The 20,649-nt window shown below is 65.2% G+C and overlaps 1 protein-coding gene across 2 annotated transcripts; it reads left to right on the forward strand.

Moving 5' to 3' along the window:
• Window positions 1-1,109: 1,109 nt before the first annotated feature.
• Window positions 1,110-20,421, forward strand: CDH15 (cadherin 15). Of its 2 annotated transcripts, XM_059383913.1 has the most exons (14): window positions 1,111-1,335; window positions 7,297-7,455; window positions 7,657-7,812; window positions 8,860-9,004; window positions 13,898-14,058; window positions 14,945-15,073; window positions 15,502-15,687; window positions 16,467-16,720; window positions 17,294-17,436; window positions 17,600-17,836; window positions 18,079-18,318; window positions 18,422-18,558; window positions 18,760-18,927; window positions 19,864-20,421. In XM_059383913.1, the coding sequence occupies exons 1-14, from the start codon at window positions 1,294-1,296 to the stop codon at window positions 20,062-20,064; spliced, it is 2,358 nt and encodes a 785-aa protein (XP_059239896.1). In that variant the 5' UTR covers window positions 1,111-1,293; the 3' UTR covers window positions 20,065-20,421. The 2 variants fall into 2 exon arrangements, with proteins under 2 accessions (XP_059239897.1, XP_059239896.1); XM_059383914.1 differs by lacking the exon at window positions 17,600-17,836 and having other exon boundaries at window positions 1,110-1,335.
• The last annotated feature ends 228 nt before the right edge of the window (window positions 20,422-20,649 follow it).

Below are 20,649 nucleotides of genomic sequence, written 5' to 3' on the forward strand. Positions count from 1 at the left end.
CCCTAACCTCAGAGGCAGGATGGTGAGGCCTCAGAGCCTGGAGATGGAAGGGGCTCCCCGCCAACTCCCCACCTTGGGGGACTGAGTGCCAGGGACAGAGTCCCTGCCAGAGCCTCCTGCAGGCAGTCTGGCCTCCTTCCAGACAGGCCACGGGCACAGATGGCTCAGCACCTGCTCCACCAGCCCACGATCTGGACAGGAGAGCAGAGGGACCTGCTCCGTGACAATCCCCACCCCTCCTGCTCCAAAGAAAACCTGAAAACACGTTGGCGCACAGGGTCCTCCTCCTTCACTCACCACCGTCCATTCCCGCGTGCTGGGTCCGTGGGGGCGCTCGCACACAGACCCCTGCCCACCCGATGGGAAGCCACCCAGCAAGCCAGAGGAGGAAGGAAAGGAAGTGCTCCGGCTGGGTGGGGAGGGCTAACCCCAAGCTAGGTTTATGCGGGACCTTGCTCTGTGCTAGCCCTGAGAATGTGCCCTAAGACGCGGGGCGCCTGGTGCATGGCAGTGTCTAGTGGCAGTGGCCTCTAGACAGAGCCCTCAAGGCGGCCAACAACGTGCCTTGGTGGGGGGGGGGGCGGATAGCCTGGGGAGGAGCACCGCAGGGAGAGGGAACAGCCAGTGCAAAGGCCCGGAGGCAGGAGTGGGCCTGCTGCATTCGGGGGCGACAACAGGAAAGAGGAAGGAATGAGTGACTCAGTCCACTCCGGCTCCTAGCCCAGCCCCCACCCTGGCAGGCTTCCCTGTGTCACCGCTGGACCCGGGGGAGCTCTGCCTCCCACCGCAGACGCCCGACCTCTACAGGCCCGCCCTCCGGGCTGCTTCTGGCCAGCCTCGCCACGCCCCCCCGTGCGCACGTGCTGTCACTCAGCTGAGGCCCCGCCCCCGCCCCCCCCCCCGTCCGCTCGTGCCCTCCTGTTCCCAGCCCGGGCCCCGCCCCCGGGCACATGTGCTGTCACTCAGCCTAGACCCCGCCCCTGACCCGCCCCCGCCAAGCGCGCTTGCGGACTCTCCGTCCAGGCCCCGCCTCGCCCCGCGCACACGAGCTGTCACTCAGCCTAGGCCCCGCCCCTGACCGCCTGAGGCACAGCTGTCGCTCCACCACACGGCCCCGCCCCCGCCGCCCCCACGTGCTGACTCTCGTCCAGGCCCCGCCCCCGCACACGTGCTGTCACTCACTCGGGCGCCCCCCGCCCCGCCCGCGCACTTGTGCTGTCACTCAGCCCGGGTTGTGTGGGAGCAGGAGGCCGCCTCGGGACGCCGGACACTCGGCCCCTGCTCCGCCGGCCCATGGACGTCGCGCTGCTCCTCGCCGTCGGGCTGCTGGCCCAGGTAAGGCGTCCGGCCGCGCGGGGTCCCTCGCCCCCTGCCCTGTCGGACTAGCCCTGGCCACCTGGGGGGACCCATGAGCTGAGGAGTCCCGGGTGGGTGCCCGGCGAGTGGCTCTCCGGCGGCAGGGTCACCGCCTCCGCCCCGACTGGCCGGCCCGCCAAGCTGGGGGGCCGCGGGAGACCACCCGCCCGGCCCTTCCCGGAGGTGCCCTGGTGAGCGCCGGCGGCGGGGGAGCAGCCCTGCTGGGGGGCCCTGAGCTCTGACCACACCCCGCCGAGCTGGCAGATGACCCTGCTTGGTCGTGGCTGGAGCCCGAGACACCCCCACCCTGTGCGCCGCAGGCAGGGGCAGCTCTGGAACCCGCTGGCCCTTGGGGGAGTGCTCAGGAGCCCCTCCCCGGGACCTATGGCGGCCACCCCCACACTGCTGGCCCCCCGGTCCCCCCCCCTCCCTCTGCTGGGGGAGCAGGGTGGGTGGAAGGAACAGGCCGCTGCCCACCCCAGCATGGGCACCCCACCCCCGGGTGGCCCTTGGGGCCCGGCAGGCACTCGGCTGGGCCTGGGAGCAGAGCCTGTGGCCTGCCTAGGGGGACGGGGCTGAGTCAGGGTCCCAGCCCGCGACCAGGGCCAGCCCGGGGTGGGGCCGCTGTGCATCACGCCAGGCCTTAGTGTCCACGTGGCAGGGCTTAGGCCACACGCGCCCACAGGTAACCGCAGTGCCCGACGCTGGGGAGCAGCTCCCATTCTGGAGGCCTTGGGGTCCTCCCGCCTCCACAGAGCTCTGGCTGAAAGCTGCTCAGGTGCCCGTCGGCTGACCCCCCAGCCACTGGTCCCTCAGGGCACCCTGTCCCCCGGCTCCAGTCCCCGCCGCCCCGGCCGTTCAGCCTCCCCGACCCTCTCCACAGCAGCCCCTCTGGGCCTGGGCTGCCGGCGGCCGGCTGGCTTGGCACCCCCTGTGCTCCTCCAGCCCTCTGCTGGTGGCCACGCTGCGCTGGGGGTCTTCTGGGCATCCCCCTGCAGGACCCTATGCCCCCCCAACACTGAGGTCCATTCCAGAAGGCTGCACACCTCTCAGGACCCCCCACGGGAACAGCATTCCACCCCCCGTTGCCTTTGGGCCCAGTACATGGGACGTGCTGGAGTCCTGCTTGGGGTTTGGGGTGTGAACCCTTGACCAGGCCCCAGGAGAACTCTGCTGCTGGGAGGGGCGTAGTCCCCTCACAGATTCCCCCCTCCCCGGAGCCATGGCAGAATGACCGCCCTCCCCCACAGCTGGAGGCCTTAGGGATTTGGGGGATCAGCCACTGCGGCTGGGCCACTCGAGTTTTGCATTCAGCGTGGCTCAGGTTAGCACCAGCATCTGCCCGGACCCTTCCCACCCGCCCCCACCCGGCGCAGCTCTGGTTTGTCCAGTCCAGCCACATGGCAGGCGACGGCTGTTCCTGGTGCCCCTTCCTCTGCCTCCGTGAGCCCCCATGGCGGGCCAGTCTGGGCGTGGCAGAGCTGTCTCGGGGGAGCCCTAGGTGGGGGCATGGGGACAGGACTCTGCATTGATCTGTTGCTTATAGGTGATTTTGGACAAGGCATGACCCTTCCCTGCCTGGGTCCCCTAAAATCTCAGCCAGTGGGCTTAGTGTGTGCTCTCAGAGCCAGTCAGAGCCTCCACAGGCTGACGCTGTCCTCATCACGGTGCCTAGCCCTGGGCCCCCACCCCACCTGAGTATGATGGAGAGATGGGGAAGCCCAGATGATCCAGGGCAAAGCCATGACCTGCTGGAGGGGACCTAAGCTGCGGGTCCGGTGAGACATGTGGCTTCTGGAAGGAAGACAAGGGTGTAGTTGTGCTCCTGGGACTTGGCAAAGTGTGACCCTCCAGGGCAACATGGGACAGAGCCCCGAGCTGCAGATGGGGCCACATTCTCCAGCATGGAGACGGGTCATCATCCCCCTAGTAGTGTGACCGTCACAGGGGCAGCAGAGGGAAGCCGGCTCTGGGACCACTGTCCTCTCCCTGGCGGGCAGGGCAACCTGGGGCCCCCAGTGGTGTGGGCCGCAGTAAGAGGGCAGGCCAGGCCAACAGCTGGCCCTGTCCAGCAGCCCGCTGCTGTGCCCCTCACCCCTCCTTTGAAGCAGCAGCTGCAGGGGAACGTAGGGGCGACATGCAGGGGTGTCTGTGGCCAGGGCAGCAGCTGGGCCCATTCCTGGCATGCCTGATGCCTGCCGGGCCATCCAGGAACGGGGTGGTCCAGATTCCAGCCTGGGGGGAAGGGGCTCGGGCCTGGGAAGCTGGTGGGAAGTGCAGACCCTAGCCACACTCCAGCAGGCTGCAGTCCTCCGGCCTGGTTCCCAGAACTCGAGAAACCTGGCGTGGGAGGGGCCTGTGCACCCCCAGGCGTCGGGTTAACCCCAGAACCCGGCTGCACCGGACAAGAGGAGACGTTCCCTTCCCCGGATTCAGTCACGTCACCGCAGTGGACGGGGCTCTGGGAAGCTGGGCCACAGAGGCAGTGCCACCCCCGCCCCCAGCTCAGGCCTGGCGCCTGCCTTCTGAATCTCAGCAGTGGTTTCAGGGAACAGCTGGGGCCCCTAGAGGCCAGCAGTGCTGGGAGAGAAAGCAGGCTCTCCTGACCTGACACCCAGGCCCCCAGCCCCAGGTCAGCAGCTTCTCCACCCAGGGTGGCCACCCAGGGCAGCAGAGCGTCGGCTTGCTTCACAGGCCCCCGGGAGACCGGGCCGTGCCTTCTCATTCCATGTGCTGAGCCCGCCAGGGGCATGTGGGGGAGAAGCAGAGAGCCGTCGGCTGAACCCAGGCAGCGCGGACTCCCACAGTAGGCAGTGGGAAGCTCAGGGCTCAGGAGCCCCTGGGCCGGCGTCAGGGCTGGGGGCCGGCCCAGTAAGGGGACAATGGTCTGGGTGTCTTTAGAGCCTGCAGACTGCTGTCAGGGGCTTGGTTAAGGGGAAGGCACGGGGTGTTGTCGTGCATCATTTGGGGGAAGTGGGGAAGTGGGTCCACGACACCGGTTGGCCCTGGCCCGACCCGGGCAGCGGCGAGGGTGGACAGCGCAGGTGGGTCCATGTCCACTCCGTGGTGTTTCCGTGGCAGCCTTCCTCCTCTGTCTGTGTGCTTGGGGTCTGTGTGAGCTGGCTTTGTCCTGGCACCAGATGTGCCATGATCCCGAGGTGGCTCCTGGGTCTTCCCGCAGTTAGCCACGTCCTCTGGGAAGGGGACAGGAGGACTGAGACTAGCTGAGTGCCCCAGACAGCCGGAAGTGGGCTGTGGCCCAGCCTAGCCACCCCACCCACCGCAGCCTCTGATCTGGGCAGGGGCCCCTGCCAAGGCTCTGTGGCTTCTGCTGACCTCCTGGACTTGGGCCCTGGACAGCCTGGGACCCAGGACCCCTGGGCTGTGCCGCGATCGCGTTTGCCCCACAGCACACTGGTGGACGTCCCAGAGCATCAGCCCAGGCCACTGGTGGAGACAGGGGTAGGGGGCAGCCGGAGGCTCTGTGGCTGGACGGGGCAGAGTGCGTCCCCTACCTACTGTTCCTCCAGGAGCCTGTGATCAAGGACTGTGTGCGGACTGTCCCCCCGACCCTGCCGCCCCAGGGCTCTCCGCTCCCCATCTCCACGTGGAGGCTGGGCGGCTTGCTGTGTGCCCTAGCTCTCCGGCTCTCCGGCTCTGTGGGCTTGAGCAACGGCTCAGGCCCTCTGAGCTCCGCTCTGGGGAACTGGACGTGAGACAGCCCTCATCCATGCCCAGGGGCTGTGAGTGCTGAGAGAGGGCCAGGGGAGGGGCAGGAAGCGAGCTTGGAGGACGGGGAGGATGCCATGCCCTGTGCTGGCCTCGGGGCGCTCGGGAAGCAGACCCTGTGCCCGCTGGCTAGCGTGATGACACAGGTCTCCACTTGGCAGGAACAGCATGCTGACATAGAAGAGGTCTGTGCTCCTTGGGTTTGGCGAGAAGCCCCCGCCACCCCAGGCAGGCTTGGGACCAGCGCTGCCATCTGTCAGGCTGCGGGTAGCCTGGGGGCCTGGCCCTGGCTCTGTCCTTTCTCTAATCCGTGTTCACTGCTCCCTGGATTCCAGGCCCGGCCCCTGGGATTTCAGATGGGGAGGCAGAAGGATTCCAGAACTGAGGAGGTGGCCTGGGGCCCCAAGGAGAGATCAGTGGTCTCTTGAACGTTCCTGCTGTTTTGCCTACAAAGTGTGTCCAAACTCGTTGTGGGCCAGCCCTGGGCCGAGACAAAGCCTCGCTGGGTGCAGGGGAGGCCAGGTGAAGAGTGGAGGCAGCCGGCGTCTCCTTCCCGCCCCAAAGCGCCGCCCTCACTCGTCACCGGTGCCCCCTCCCGAGCCACAAGGCCAGCCCATCCCATGCCCCTCTGAGGACTGTGTGGCCCCAGGCGGCAGCTGGGGGGTGAGCTCAAGGGGCTGAGGAGACAAAGTGCAGCCGCGGAGCACACCCGCCCCCTTGGAGGTGCCCTGGGAGCCAACATTGTCCACCTGAGCAGGAGAGAGCGCCCCTCCAGAAGGGCCCAGGGGCCTGGAGACCCTCAGTGGGGCCTGAGAGCTTCTAGGGACATCCCCAGAGCACCGAGGGCTGGTGTCTGGGCAGGGGTGTCCATCTGCAGACCCCCATCTGGCCAGGCCTGCCTTGGGCTTGGGGAAGGGCAGGAGGCAGCTGTCGAGGTGCTGTCGTGTGGGTGGGCGTGACCAGTGGACAGTGCGTCGCTGACATTCTCCTGCAACCAACCCAGCCCCTCCCCCCGGGCCCCCCTGGACCCCTCCCCGGGTCCTGACAGCTCTGATCCGAGTCCAGCCAGACTCTGCCCCTGGATACCCTGGTGCCCAGGCGGCCACAGTGCCCGAGCCCACACTGTCCAGGACCCTGCTGCAGAGACCACAGAGCTGAACCAGGGCCGTCCCGGGATGTGAAGCTCGGGGTGTGTTCTGGGGTGCTGCCGGCTCTGCCCGTAAGTCACGGGACAGGTGCCTTTTCCGGGCCACCGTTTTCCTTCTGAGCTGGGGGAGCGGGCCTGTCTGTGGTCGCCACGAGAGCGGATGGCGGGTCTGGAGAGAGTCTCGGCACCACAGGTGCCCCCTCCTCCCCTGCTCCTTCATGGCCCTTCCAAGCCCAACGCCTGGCCTGAGGTAGGGCTTGGGAGGCGTCCATATGGCATACCCTCCCTTGGCAGTCCCACAGGCCCAGGCACCCCAGTTCCCTGGACGTGTGGAGAGGGAGGGGGGCCCTCCCGGGGTTCCAGGAACCAGGGTGTGGGTGTGGCATTGTTCCATGCTCCGGGGGCGGCCGCATGGGGGCCTGAGTCTCCATTCCCCCGGAGCAGCCAGGAGATGCCCCTGGGGGCAGCCCCTGTGGACCCCCGAAGAGCCAGCACCAAGGCCCGCCTCCTGGAAGTGTTGTGAGTGGAGGCCACACACTCTCTCTCCACACAGGCGCGGTGGCGTGGTCAGCCCGGGGCACCCAGCTGAAGCCTCGCGGAGGACCGGGGGGACTGCTCGATGCCTTCACGGCCCAGCTCTGGCCGATCGAGCCTTGGACACGGGGAGAGACACCCCCAGCATCCGCCTCTCTTGCTGGCCCCACCCGGCTGACCACAGTCTTCTCGCACAAAATGTCCCTGGGAGAACCCCTCCCGCAGCTTGTTCCAAGCGGCTGGTTTGCTTCCCATTCTGCCTCTGCCCCTGAGCACCCCCTGCTCCCCTGGGAGCCTCCCTTGGGCCTGTTGGGGACGAATGGGACAGAGCAGCCTCCATGTCTCCCCGCCGGTTGGCAAACACTCAGGCCCGGGGCCTTCCTGGTCCCAGCAGCTCCCACGCGAGGACAGGAGACGGGTGCCGGGCCACAGGGGCTCCCAGGGCCACGAGCTCAGGCTCTGATGGTGGGCTTCCCGGAGGCCTGGCCCGCACACCACGTGACTGACCGCTGTCTCCCTCTGTGTTGCAGAGCTTGGGCCTGTCCTTGGGGGTCCCTCGGCAGAGGAGGCCCAGTACCCTCTACCCCTGGCGCCGGGCCCCCGCGCTGGGCCGCGTGCGAAGAGCCTGGGTCATCCCCCCCATCAGTGTGTCCGAGAACCACAAGCGCCTCCCGTACCCCCTGGTGCAGGTGAGGGGCCAGGGGGGTCCTGGGCAGAGTGGAGGCTGGGCTGTCCCCCATGGGCCCCTGAAGCTGTGTGACTGGGGACAGGTGCCCTGTGGGGCTGTAGGCGGAGCTGTCCCCCCCCCCAGCTGGGGGAGGGGCTGAGGCTGGGAGGGGGCAGGACCCTGCCTCCGTGGCATCTCCCCAGCCCATGCTCTGCCCTGGCAGATCAAATCGGACAAGCAGCCACTGGGCAGCGTCATCTACAGCATCCAGGGTCCTGGTGTGGACGAGGAGCCCCAGGGCGTGTTCTCCATCGACAAGTTCACAGGGAAGGTGTTCCTGAACGCCATGCTGGATCGGGAGAAGACAGACCGCTTCCGGGTGGGGCCCGCTGTGGGGAGGGCTGGCGGGAAGCAGGGCCTTCCATCGGGCTCCTGGGCCCAGGGTTGGGACATTAGGGCATGTGTCCTTCATGAGGAGGTAGGCACAGGGATATGGGACTAGAACCTGAAGCACAAAGGTGTTGGGGTTTATATTCCCATCGCACAGATGAGCATGCACAAACTGAGGCCCCGGGAAGGCGTGCTTGGTCCTGCCAGGTCCTGCCAGGGAGGCTGTCAGCCTCCCAGCAAACACCACTGGACCCTGGTGTGGTTTCACCCCCCACGGCAGCGCTGCCCCCAGCCCCGCTGCGTCTGGTGGGAGTGGGGTGTTGTGAGGAATCCTATGGTAGCCAACGGCAGCTGTGCCTTGATTCTCAGGGGCAGGTGGCACAGGACTGACCCCCTGCGGGTGAGGTTTGAGACAAAGGCTGGCGGGGGAAGAGAAGAGCCAAGCCAGGAGGAGGCTGCAGAGGGAGGCCGCGGAGTCATCAGCCCTCCCCAGCCCCGTCTCTCCAAAATGCTGGAATCTGTCCTGGGGGAGGAGACTTTCCAACTTGAGGTTTCCTGCGCTCAGATCTTAAGAACAAGCTCTTGGCTCCTGGGAGTTTCCAGGACCGTGATTTCACCTGGAAATGATCCTGCCCTCTCTCTCCAAGAGTGTGGGACGTGGTTTCATTTCAAGTGTTTTCTACTTATTAAGCTCCAAGAGGAGCCTAACCCAGTTGGCAGAAGGGAGGGGGTGGGAGCGCTGGGGAGAGTGCGCCTTCGGTCTCGCAGGGAGCACAGCCGGGAGCTTCCCAGCAGCCAAGGCAAGACGAGAAGCTGTGGGCAAGCAGGCTGGCCTTCAGGGACAGGGACGTTGCCCCTGCCGTGGGCACACCCCACCCCATGCCATTTCTCCTCTGTTGGGGGGCATTTTCCAGCCCTGTGTCGGCACTTGTCATTCCTCCTCTCGGCCTGGTGGGGACCACCCTCGTCTGGGGTGGTCCAGCAGGGACCACCCTCGTCTGGGGTGGTCCAGCAGCCCTGGTCTCTGCTTGGCTAGCTGCGGGCCTTTGCTCTGGACCGGGGAGGAGCCACGCTGGAGGAGCCCACGGACCTGGAGATCGTGGTCGTGGACCAGAACGACAACCGGCCCGTCTTCCGGCAGGAGGCGTTCATGGCCCGGGTGCTGGAGGGGGCCGTCCCAGGTGAGGGGGAGCTGGGGCGGAGGGGCGCTGGGCCCGTCCGAAGGCCCGGGGGTCCTTCCAGCAGCACTTTCTGTGATCCTTCAGAGCTTCCGGAGTAGGGACGTTCCACAAGTCACCTCAAGTCACTTCCCATTTCAATACGAATCCCCAACCCCCAACGTCTCCCTGGAGAGGCCTCCGGGATGGCTGAGTCCTCGTGGCCCAGCCGCTCGCTCCACACGGAGGGAACGGGTCCGTGGCAATGGCACAGGCACGGGTCCCTGCGGCCAGTTCTAGAGTGCTTTGCCCCCCAGAAGGAAACCTGCCCCCCCCAGCAGTCACCCCACTCCTCGCTTCCAGTCCGACATTGTGATCCCAAACAAGCCTTCCGTCCTTCCCGAGTCTTTACGGGATGGCCTCGCTTGCCTGACCCGTCCCAGGCGGGACGGACGTCACTGCAAACAGCGGCTCCTTCCTCCTTCCCGCCCCGCTCCCAGGGCTCTGGGTGGAAGCACGGGCAGGGCAAGCCGTGCGCCTGAGCAGGGAGCGTGGGCTCGTGGGAGGTGGGCGCCTGCTTGGCCACTCGCGTTTCTTTTACTTCATCTCAGTTTTCGTGTTTGAAGACATAAAATAATCTTTGATCTCTACTTTTAAGAAGATTCATTCACTTTAGAGAGACTGTGGGAGCCCTGGGCAGGGGAGGGACAGCCCTGAGCGGACTCTGTGCAGAGCCCATGCAGGCTGGATCCCAGGACCCTGAGCACGTGACCTGAGCAGACACCAGGTGTCGGACACGTCGCCAACTGACGCAGCCAGGCGTCCCTACTTCTTGCTACTCGGGCATATTCTGAGACTTGCATGAGAGTGGCAAAGTACAGCGATAGAGATGTGAAGTTTATCTTGTTTGCTTTAAACTGTTTTTTTCTTTTTTTCCTTCCTGTCTCCGTCTTTTCTGGGCTGCTGGGTGCAGACCGGATACCCTCAAAGAATTCGCCCTAATAAGTTCGGCACAGCGTAACACTCAGTGTCGGGAAGTTAATACCGACACATACGAAGGGTTTCAGCCCGGGGATGCCTTTACAGCAGGGGGCGGGTCCCCCCGTCTCCCGAATCCCCAGTCCCCCTTCTCCGGAGCGGCTCTGCGCGTTGGCGGCTGCACGCTGGCCGGGCCCTGGGTGGGCGGCTCCTGGCTCTTGGATCCCTGAGGACAGTCTCTTGTTCTTCTGTGCGTGGAAGCCCCGAGCGAGGCAGGGAGGTCGCAGACGTCTGCGAACGCAGGATGGCTCGGCCTGGGGAAGCGGCAGCGGGCGGAGTCGGTCTCCCCGGCCTGGGGCTTCTGGTACGGACACTGTCAGCTTCAGCAAGCCCCGCGGGGTCCGTGCCCGGAGGACGTCCGTCCGGCTGCTGCCCCCTGCCAGGGTGACCAGCACTGCGTGGCACCCGCCGAGGCTCTGTTGGGGCAGGGGCAGGGGCTGGTCCCTGTGCACCCGAGCCTTCCGCCTGGAGGGTTATTGGGGTTCTGTCCCTCCAGCTCAGGGCGGCGTCCTCCCCCGCACCCCCGAGCGTCAGTGGGTGGCCAGGTCTCCTTGCCCCGGACTCAGGGAGACTTGCCTGACCCACAGGGCCGCGCCCCAGGCTTCCTCCTGCACCCCCGCCCCCGTTTCTTGTGAGCGCTGCGGGGCCGGCACAAAAGACCTGACCGTGGGCACAGCCCCCTAGTGCGGGCCCCCTGGACTGTGAGCCGCCGCGGTCGTCCACAGTCTGCCTTGGGCCTTCGGATCCAGTTCCCGCGTCTGCCGGCCGGCCCTGCTCCGCCGGCGGGGACGCCTGTCCTCGGAGGGGCTGGGCGCGCCGGGTGCCGGATGCCTCCTCACCTCGTGCCCCGGCCGACCTGCCCGACTCAGAACCAGTGCGGTTCTGCGCCGCATCGGCTCGCGCCCGTCACGAGCGGGGACTGCACGGCCCGTCCGCCGCGCTCCTTAGCCGTGAGCTCTTTAAGCCACAGACGGTTTTTTCCAAGAAAATTTTGCTGTGCTCAAATGCGTGCAAACGTCACCGTCCTGACCGGTGTTGAGGGACAGTTCAGGGGTACGAGAGTCTTGCACGGGCGGCCCCGCCGTCCCCAGCGCTCTCCTCCTTCCCGAACTGTGTCCCCATCGAACACCAACTCCGCTGCCCCTCCCCCAGCCCCGCTCCTCCCGGGCGCTCCGGCCTCCGTGAGTCTGTCCACGGCGCTCCTACCAGCGGAATCCTGCCGTCCTGTCCTTCTGCGACTGGCTGGTCTCGCAGACCACCACTGTCCTCCGGGTCCTTCCTGTGGCGCCGGGACCTCCCTCCTCCTTCGAGCTGAATGCCCTTGGGTTATGCGGACGCCTCGCCCGTTCACTCGCAGGCGCATACCTGGGCTGCTTTCACGTTTTAGCTCTTGTGGATTCTGCTGTTGGGAACGAACGCGCCAGCAGGTCTCCAGGCTCCGCTTTCAGAAGTGGGACTGCTGGGCCACGTGGTGACCGTGAGTGACGGCCGAGGGACGGCCGCGCTGTTTGCCCTGGAAGCTGGGCCGCTCGCCCCCGCCAGCAGCGCGAGGGGCCCCCACGCACTCGCGTCCTTGCCAGGGTTGCTGTTCAGGTGGTCGTTCTCAGCAGTAGGCTCCCTGACAGGTGTGTGCCCCCTAACAGGCGAGGGGGTGTCGCTTGGGTACGCGTTTCCCTGACGAGCGATGTGGAGCCTCTTTCCATGTCCGTATTGGCCGTTCGTCTATTTTATTGGGAGGAATGTCTCTTCAGGTCTTCTGCCCGGTTTTGAATTTTGCCACGTTTTCGTTGTTTATTTTTATGGGTTCTCTGTGTAGCCTGCATATCCCTTGACATCTACGGATATATCTACGGGGTTTCTAAATGTTTTCTCGCATGCTGTGGATTACCTTTTTTATGTGGTCGGGATTGCCTTTGATGCGCAGCATTTGACAATGTTCACGAGCCCAGTGTGTCTAGTTTTGGGGGCCTGTGCCCTTGGTGTCCTATCCAGAAATCCTTACTGAATCCAATGTCGTGAAACGTTTGCCGTCTGTTTTCTTCCAAGAGCGTAACCGTTCTGGGTCTTCACGTTTATGTCTTCGATCTCCTTGGAGTTAATTTGTGTGTACGGCACGAGGCAAGGGTCCGGCTTCGTTCCTCCGCAGGGGACAGCCATGCTTTCCCGCAGCACTTGTTGGAAAGACTGCTCTGCTCCCCCTTGAATGGTCTCGGCCCCTGGCCAAAAATTACTTGACCTGTTCCATTGGTCTGTCTTCCATCGTCTGTCTTCATGGCCACACTACACGGTTTTGGTCGCTGTACCTTTGGAGTCATTTTGAAATCAAATTATGGGGCTTCCAGTTTTGTTCTTTCTCAGGATTGTTTCGGTTATTTGGATTTCCTTGAGATTCTCTGTAACTTTAGAGAGGTTTTTCTGCTTATGCAAAGAAATTGTCCTTGGGATCTTGATAGAGATCGAGCTGAATCTGTAGATCACTTCAGGTAGTACCGACATTTCCCCACAGTAAGCCTCCCGGGGCGCCGGCGTGGCTGTCCGCTAAGGAAGCCTCCAGCTCTCGACTTCCGCTCAGGTCATGATCCCAGGGTCAGGCTTCACGCTGAGTGTGGCATCTGCTCGAGACTCTCTCCCTCTGCTTCTCCCTCCCCAAAAAAAAGAATGTATTTAAACATATAAAAATGTTACATACAATGTATCATACGTGGCTCCTGTGCACATACGTACAATGTATCAAATGTGGCTCATACGTACGATGTATCATGGTTCACACACACACAAAATCTTAGAGATGTATTTAAAGTCTCCTAATGCATGAAGCTGGGATGTGTTGCCATTTCGTTGTGTCGTCTTCAGTTTCTTCCCGCAGCATTTGTAGTTTCCCGGGTCCTGGCACTGACACTGTGAAGCACTTAGACTATTACTTGAAGACCATGGGTTTGTCAAAGTGTGGGTTTGTGTGGCTGGATTCGGGATTCGCACGGGGGCGATGCTGCCTTCTCCTTGGTGCGTGTATCAGGAGGCACCCACGTCCCCTCCCTGGAGACGTTGACTCTGATCTGCCTCGTAAGAACGCGTCTGCCAGGCTTCTCCACTGTGATTTTTATTTTTTTCCCTTTGTAACTAATAGGTATCTTTTGTAAGGTACTCTGAAACTGGGCAAGTACCTGTTACTCCTTAAACTTCCCCCAGCCATGTTGGCATCTGCTGGTGGCTCTTGTCGTCGGGCTGGGAGACCCTGGTTCCCTCCGGGGTGTCTCCTCCCTTTGTCAGTGGGCTCTCCGGTCTATGGGAGCACTTCACCCCTGTATATGCATGTGCCATTGTATGTTACGTGTTTTATTTTGTTGTTGTTGTTTTTAATTTCTCTGGACTTTCGGAGTCTGATTCCTTCAGTGGGTTATGATTCGCTACAAACATCACTCTGATGCCCAAATTGTCCCACATTTGGCCAGCAGGAGGCTTATGTTGGCCCTTCTGGCTGGCAGAGCTGGGCGAGGTGCTTCCTTGTACACAGATGTGCGCACGTGTGTATTGTGTGCTGTGTGTGCCACTCGCGCCTGTACATACATGTCTCTCTACCTTTGTTAGTCATGAGTTCCCGTGGCCTCTGTCTCCTTGGGGCCGGCCTCAGGGATTCCAGCCGGCTCTCCCCAGCTGACCTGGGGCTCTCGCCCCCTCCTGGGCTGTGTCCGTGTCTGGGGGACATGGGTGTCAGCTCTTTGGGTCACACAGGCCTCCTTGCGAGGCCTGAGTGTTCAAGTTTGTGCAGGCCGAATGGGGGGCTGGACCTGGCGTGGTGGGCCACAGGGAAGTGTCGGGACACACCCTGGGGCCGGGCTGGCCCGTGTGCATTGCTGCCGTGCGTCCCTGTCTTCCCAGGCACCTATGTGACCAGGGCCGAGGCCACAGATGCTGACGACCCGGAAACCGACAATGCAGCCCTGCGCTACTCCATCCTAGAGCAGGGCGGTGCCCAGGTGTTCAGCATTGATGAGTACACGGGGGACATACGCACCGTGCAAGTGGGTCTGGACCGTGAGGTGAGACCCCAGGGTGCCGCCACGGATGCTGGGGGGCCGGGGCAGCCAGGGCCCCCCGACCTATCTTTGCTCACCTTGTTGGCCGTCTGAGCCTGACACAGGCAGCTCACTTGCAATGGGCCCCCGCCCCAGCCCTGCCCGCCCCAGCTGCCTCCCGCTGCTGCAGAGGGGACCCCCCTTGCCTGCAGGCGCTCCCAGGGGCTCGGAGCACACGCTCAGCTGGGACACCTCTGCCCCTGGCTGGTTGTAGGGTGCATTCCACGGAGGCTCTGGAAGGCCGTCTGAGCCACGCCAGCCCTGACAAGTCCTCAGGCTGTGTTCTGCCAGAAGCTTCTCCTGCCTCGTTGCCGACAAAGCCTTCGGGCTTTCCAGCCTCGGGTAGAGCCCTGCAAGGGGCTACACAGTGACCAGTGACGCTCTGGGGCCACTCTTGTATAGCCTTCCTCTGGGGAGACCTCTGGGGCCCCTCGCTGCTGGCCTTCTGTGCAGCTCTGATACCTCCGGGAGTTTCCCCATGGCCACCCGCACAGCTGTCTGGTCCCTCACAGCCTTAGGACATCTTAGGGGTCTGTCTCTCTCCCTGCCTCTGGACTTGGCTCCTCAGGGCAGTGACCCAGCTTGCTGGTGCCCTTCAGCCTCCAGCAGGCAGCAGGGTGCCCTGTGGATCGTGTCCAACTTGGTAACTGACATCTCGCCCCCTCCCAGGCTGGGGCAGAGCGTGGGGTCGGCAGTGGTGTGGTCAGACCTGGAAAGCAGTTGGCCCCTTTTGCTTGGGAAGAGGGTGGGGCGCTGGGGCCCACTTGGGGCTCCAGGTGCTCACAGGGCTCTCCTGGGAGGGCTCCTTGCTCACCCCCCAGGCCCCTGACTGCATGTCCCATGCCCCCAGGTGGTCGCCGTGTACAATCTGACCCTGCAGGTGGCGGACATGTCTGGAGACGGCCTCACTGCCACGGCCTCGGCCATCATCACCCTCGAGGACATCAATGACAACGCCCCTGGGTTCACGGAGGACGAGGTGGGGCCACCGTCCACACCCCTGCTAGGGACCGCCCTTCCCTCCTTGGGCTCCTGGCGGGGACATGGGACTTCGAGAGACGGGAGGTTTTGGAGAAGGAGCCCTGTGTGGCTGAGGCAGAAACCCCAGCCAGAGGGTCGGAGGAGCTGGGAGAGAGGCCCTGGGGAGACACGGCCCTTGGGGAGCAGGAAGGAACCTTCCCTCCAGGCCTGCTGTGCGGGAGGGAGCAGTCAGCCCTGCCCCCCAGGGGAAGGCGGACCACCGGGTGCCTGGCGTGCAGCTGCGCCCACAGAGTTGGGCTCTTGGGAACCCCTGGAGGGCTGGGTGGGCCCCAGACTTGGCTGGGGGGGACCGGGGGGAGCAGCCCCGCCCGGAGTACCTCCCCGCCCCCCACAGCCCTGGCAGTCACGAGGGCTGGGCTCCCACAGTTCTTCATGGAGGTCACAGAGGCTGTCAGCGGAGTGGACGTGGGGAGGCTCGAGGTGGAGGACAGGGACCTGCCAGGCTCCCCCAACTGGGCGGCCAGGTTCACCATCCTGGAGGGCGACCCCAGCGGACACTTCACTGTCCGCACAGACCCCAAGACCAACGAGGGTGTGCTGTCCGTGGTGAAGGTGAGTGCGGGGCTCTCCCAATGGGGTCTGCTGCTGGCCCTGAGCGCGGGGACCCTGTCCGGGGCACCCTCCAGAGAGAGCGGAATGCTGGGCTGCCGGGAACGCTAGGGCTCTAGGCTCAGGCCACGCTGACCCCAGGGCACAGGGACCAGGAGGGGCGCCCCCGCCGCCTGTGTGCTGTTTCTGGATTTAGGGAACCGAACCTGCTCAGGCGTGGAGACGTGTACGGGCGCAGACCGTACCTGGGTCCGCCGGCCGGGAGCCCAGCACACAGAGATGTGCGTGCGCTCGGATGCTGCCACGGGCCGGGCTTGGTGGACGCGGGCCGGGAGCTCCTTTCTCCTCAGGAAGCTCTCTGTCTGCTCCTGATGGCTCTGAGCCACAGAGGCGGCCCGCTCGGGTCCTCCAGGACCCTCTTTCACTTAAAGCCAGCTGACGGCAAAGGTTAACTTAGCCCCGGACGCCAGAGCCTTCTCCGTTCCCGGATGCTATTCCCGGTGTCCCCAGGGAGCCACCAAGCACGAAGCACGGGCCGCTGATGACACGGCGCCGAGCAGACTCGTTCGGAGTGACGAGTGTTTACTGTTTGTCACATCATTCTTCACACCTTTTGGTCCCGAATCACTTGTATTTCCCAGGGCTAAAGAGGAGGAGGGAAAGGGGCTGTGGGGAAGAGACGGGGGGCGGGCAGCAGGACCCCTGTGGGGGCCTCGCCCTGCCCGTAGCTGCCTCTGGGGCCAGAGTCATCAGCGACTTCAGCTCTGTGCCCCCCACCCCAGCCTCTGGACTACGAGCGCCGGGACCAGTACGACCTCACTGTGGCAGTGCAGAACGAGGCTCCCCTGCAGGCGGCGGCCCCCAGGGCCCAGCGGGGCCGGGCCAGGATCCACGTGCAAGTGCAGGACGTCAACGAGGCGCCCGTGTTCCAGGAGAACCCGCTGCGGACCAGCCTGCCCGAGGGGGCGCTCCCGGGAACCCCCGTGGCCACCTTCTCTGCCCAAGACCCTGACACCCAGCAGCTACAGAGGCTCAGGTGGGGGTCCCAGGGCAAGGCAGAGGGAGCGCAGGGCCCCCTGGTCCATTGCCCAGCCAGGGCCAAGAGCACGGCCCACCCTGCTCTGAGGGCGGAGGGCTCGTCTGTCTGTGCGCATTCCTGAGGGTCCGTGGGGCCTCACGGCCTGTGTGTGTGCCTGCTGCTGTGAACTTGTCCCGTGAGGCAGGGCTGCCCATGCTGTTCCCGCCTGCCCCAGTGCCAGCCCTGTCCGTTCTGGCCAGCTGGTGCCCCTCCGGGTCAGTGTCTCAGAGTCCGGATTTCACTCCCAACAGGGTCCTGCGTATCCGTCTCCATGACGCTCCGGCGTTGAGCCTGGCCGTAGCCCCTAGTGGCCATGGCCCCGGGCCTCAGTTTCCTTGTCTGTCGATTGGGACAGACAGCACGGGCTCAGGGCCGTTGGAGGAGTGGCTTCGGAGGGGCTTGTGTGTGCTTCCAGTGTGTGTGCGTGTGTGTGCATGCAGGGGTGTGCTGCGTGTGAGTGTGTTGAAGTGTGGCCGCACCCCTGGGGTCCTGTGTAAGCACAGGGCACTCTGTCCCCTTCTCGGCCACTAGCTACTCCAAGGACTACGACCCAGAGGACTGGCTGGAAGTGGACGGAGCTACGGGCTGGGTCCAGACGCAGCGAGTGCTCAGCCCCGCGTCCCCTTTCCTCAAGGACGGCTGGTACAGAGCCATTATCCTGGCTCGGGACGATGGTGAGGGCCGCGCCTGTGCCTGGGCTCCCGGGCCCTCTGATCCGGCCTGGGCATCCCTGCCCCTGCCCCGGGGCTCAGAGCTGGCCCTCCATGGAGCAGACGTGGAGGGTGGGCGGTGGGCTCTGACAGAGCAAGGAGCCCACCAGGCCTCCCCCGCCTGCAGCCTCCCCACCCTGCACGGCCACTGGGACCCTGTCCATCGAGATCCTGGAGGTCAATGACCACGCCCCTGAGCTGTCCCCACCATCTGGTAGCGTGTGCAGCAAGCCAGAGCAGGGCTCTGGCCTTCTCCTGGGGGCCACAGATGAGGACCTGCCCCCCCACGGGGCCCCCTTCCACTTCCAGCTGAGTCCCCGGGTCCCCGAGCTGACCCGGAACTGGAGCCTCATCCAGGTTAATGGTGAGCTCTCCCGACCACGATCCCGAGGGGCCAGACCTGAGACCTGGGGGGGGAACCGCACACCATGACCGCGGTCCTGCTGGTTTCCCCTCCCAGTGGGCAGATGGGGAGACAGAGGCCCTGGGTCTCGGGATCCCTGCCCAGCAGCAGAGGGTGCCGAGGGGCCCTGGAAGGAGGGGTGGGGCTGGGGTGGGGACTGGCACGGCCAGGAGGCCCCTGCTGACCTTGGGTGTCCCCCGCAGTGAGCCACGCGCGCCTGCGTCTGCGCCACCAGGTCCCAGAGGGCCTGCACCGCCTCAGCCTGCTGCTCCGGGACTCAGGGCAGCCGCCCCAGCAGCGCGAGCAGCCCCTGAACGTGACGGTGTGCCGCTGCGCCCAGGACGGGGTCTGCCTGCCAGGGGCCGCGGCCCGGCACGCAGGGGGCGCGGGCGTCAGCCTGGGCGCCCTGGTCATCATGCTGGCCAGCATCGTCCTGCTCCTCCGTGAGTGCCTGCGTGCTGACGTCTGCTGCCCGCGGGCCGCCCCTGACGCCAGCCCGGCCTCAGCCTGACCTCCTGCCGTTTGCTCTCCCTCCTGCCCCCTCAGTGCTGGCCCTGCCGGTGGCCCTCGTCACACGGTCGCGGCGGCCGTCTGCGGACAAGGGATTTCTGCACGGGCTGCAGGACGACCTCCGGGACAACATTCTCAACTACGACGAACAGGGGGGCGGAGAAGAGGACCAGGTTGGGGGTGTCGGGGTGGGGTGGTGGGAAGGGTCCCTGGAGGGCTGGGGGGCACCCACACGGTCCAGGAGGAGGCCCCCCAGCTGGCCCGCAGGTCCTCCTAGGCCTTAGTCCCCAGCACCCCTTCCCCCGGCAAGGTGTCTGGGGCAGAAAGCCCACCTGTGATAGATCGGGGCTGCGTTCCACCCCCTTCGTCCCCAGGACGCCTATGACATCAACCAGCTGCGCCACCCTGCAGAGCTGGCTGCCCTGCGCGACCCCCTGGGACGGCCGCCGCTGCGCCGAGACGCCCCGTTGAGCCGCGTGCGCCCCCAGCCCCCCCGCCTGCTCCCCACCAGCCCTGCTGACATCGCCGACTTCATCAATGACGTAGGTGCCCCTGCAGGTGTGCGAGGGGAGCAGGGCCACGGGGCCACGCACATCCCCACTGATGCGTGTGCGGTGGGGACCGCCCGACACGTGTGTACCCCGTGGACCCTTGTGGGCCCCCCGTGCATGCGCCATCTGTGGAGGCAGATCCGTCACCGGGGACACTGGCTGAGCCTCAGGGGAGCGTGGGAGGATCTGAGAGCCATGCAAAGCTGAGACACGGGGGGGTACCACGGCCGCAGAAGCCTCGTTGGAAGAGGAGTGGCCTGCCCGGCCCTGGGTTGTGGTGTGCCTGGTTGAGTGGGGGTGGCAGGGCCTTGCTCTGGGACAGGTGCCACTGAGCCCCGGCAGAGAGACATTGGTGCGCCCCGGGCCTGGGCGTGCAGGTGTCCCTGAATCCAGGCACCCCGGTAGTTTCTGTGGGCACGGGGTCAGGGTGTTCCTGCAGGAGGTGCGCAGAACACGGGAACCCGGCTCGGGGCACCCAGGACACAAGGGCAGGTGCTGCACCCGGGTCAGAGGGACCCCCAGGAAGATGCCTGCGCTTAGGACAAGCCCAGGGGCAGGTCCCAGGAGTGTGGCCTGGGGAGCAGAGCAGAGATGGAGGGGACAGAACCGTTTGCAGAACCTTTGAATAGGAAAAAGCAGGTGGTCCCACAGGGGCGAGGGCTGTCAGGGGTCTCCCGATCCCGGCCCCAAGGAAGGAGAGCCGTGCAGAGGGAAGTGTCTTCTCAGCCTGCGTGGGGGGTCCTGGTGGCCCTCTTGCTCTTGCGTGCTCAGGCCTGTGCCCCCAGACCCCCCCCCCACTCCGGGGACCCTCCCTTCTCAGCATCCGAGCCTCAGGCAAGTTTCCTCTGTGGTGCTGCCCGACCTGGAGGGTCCCCTGGGGGTGGGGGGAATGCGCAGGCGTCCTGAGCGCTCGGGGCCTCTCCACAGGGCTTGGAGGTGGCAGACAGCGACCCCAGTGTCCCGCCCTACGACACAGCGCTCATCTATGACTACGAGGGCGACGGTTCTATGGCAGGGACGCTGAGCTCCATCCTGTCCAGCTTGGGGGACGAGGACCAAGACTACAGCTACCTCTGGGCCTGGGGCCCCCGCTTCGCCCGGCTGGCTGACTTGTACGGACCCCCGTGAGGGCCGGACCGAGGGCTGGGGAAAGGCACTTTCTGATCAGACCTGTGCCTGCTCTGCTGAGGGCACAGCCTGGTCAGGGACGGCAGACGTCCTTCCCAGGACGGGCAGCCTGACCTCAGGGGCCTGGCACTGTGGCTATAGAGGTGGGCAGGGGGCACCCCGCTCCATCCCTGAGGCTCTCGGGCAGCCTGCTTCTCCTGGGGAGGCCCCTGGTCCACGGCCCCACAGTCTGGAGGGCCCCTCCCTGGGGAGAACCAGACGACTCTGCTCTCAGTCGCGCCCCTTACGCGGACCTCATCTTTGTGTGGAAGGAAGCTGCCCCCCCTCCCCAGAATTAAAAACGTGCTCTTCTCTCCACTGGGGGCCGTGCAGTGACCCACAGAGTCCAGCTCCCCAGCCCGCCCCCCACAACTGTCCTCTGCACGGGGCTGTCCCCCAGGGCGTGGGGCTGGCGGGAGTGAGCTGCACGGAGCGGGTGGCCCGGGGCCGCGGGAAGCAGCAGCGAGTTCGCCAAGCTGCACGGGTGCTGACGTTATCCTCCGCGCACACCGCGGGCGTGGCGGGGGGGGGGGGGGGGGGATGGGG

Source organism: Mustela nigripes, chromosome 17 (assembly GCF_022355385.1).
Source record: "Mustela nigripes isolate SB6536 chromosome 17, MUSNIG.SB6536, whole genome shotgun sequence".
NCBI classification, from domain to species: domain Eukaryota; kingdom Metazoa; phylum Chordata; class Mammalia; order Carnivora; family Mustelidae; genus Mustela; species Mustela nigripes.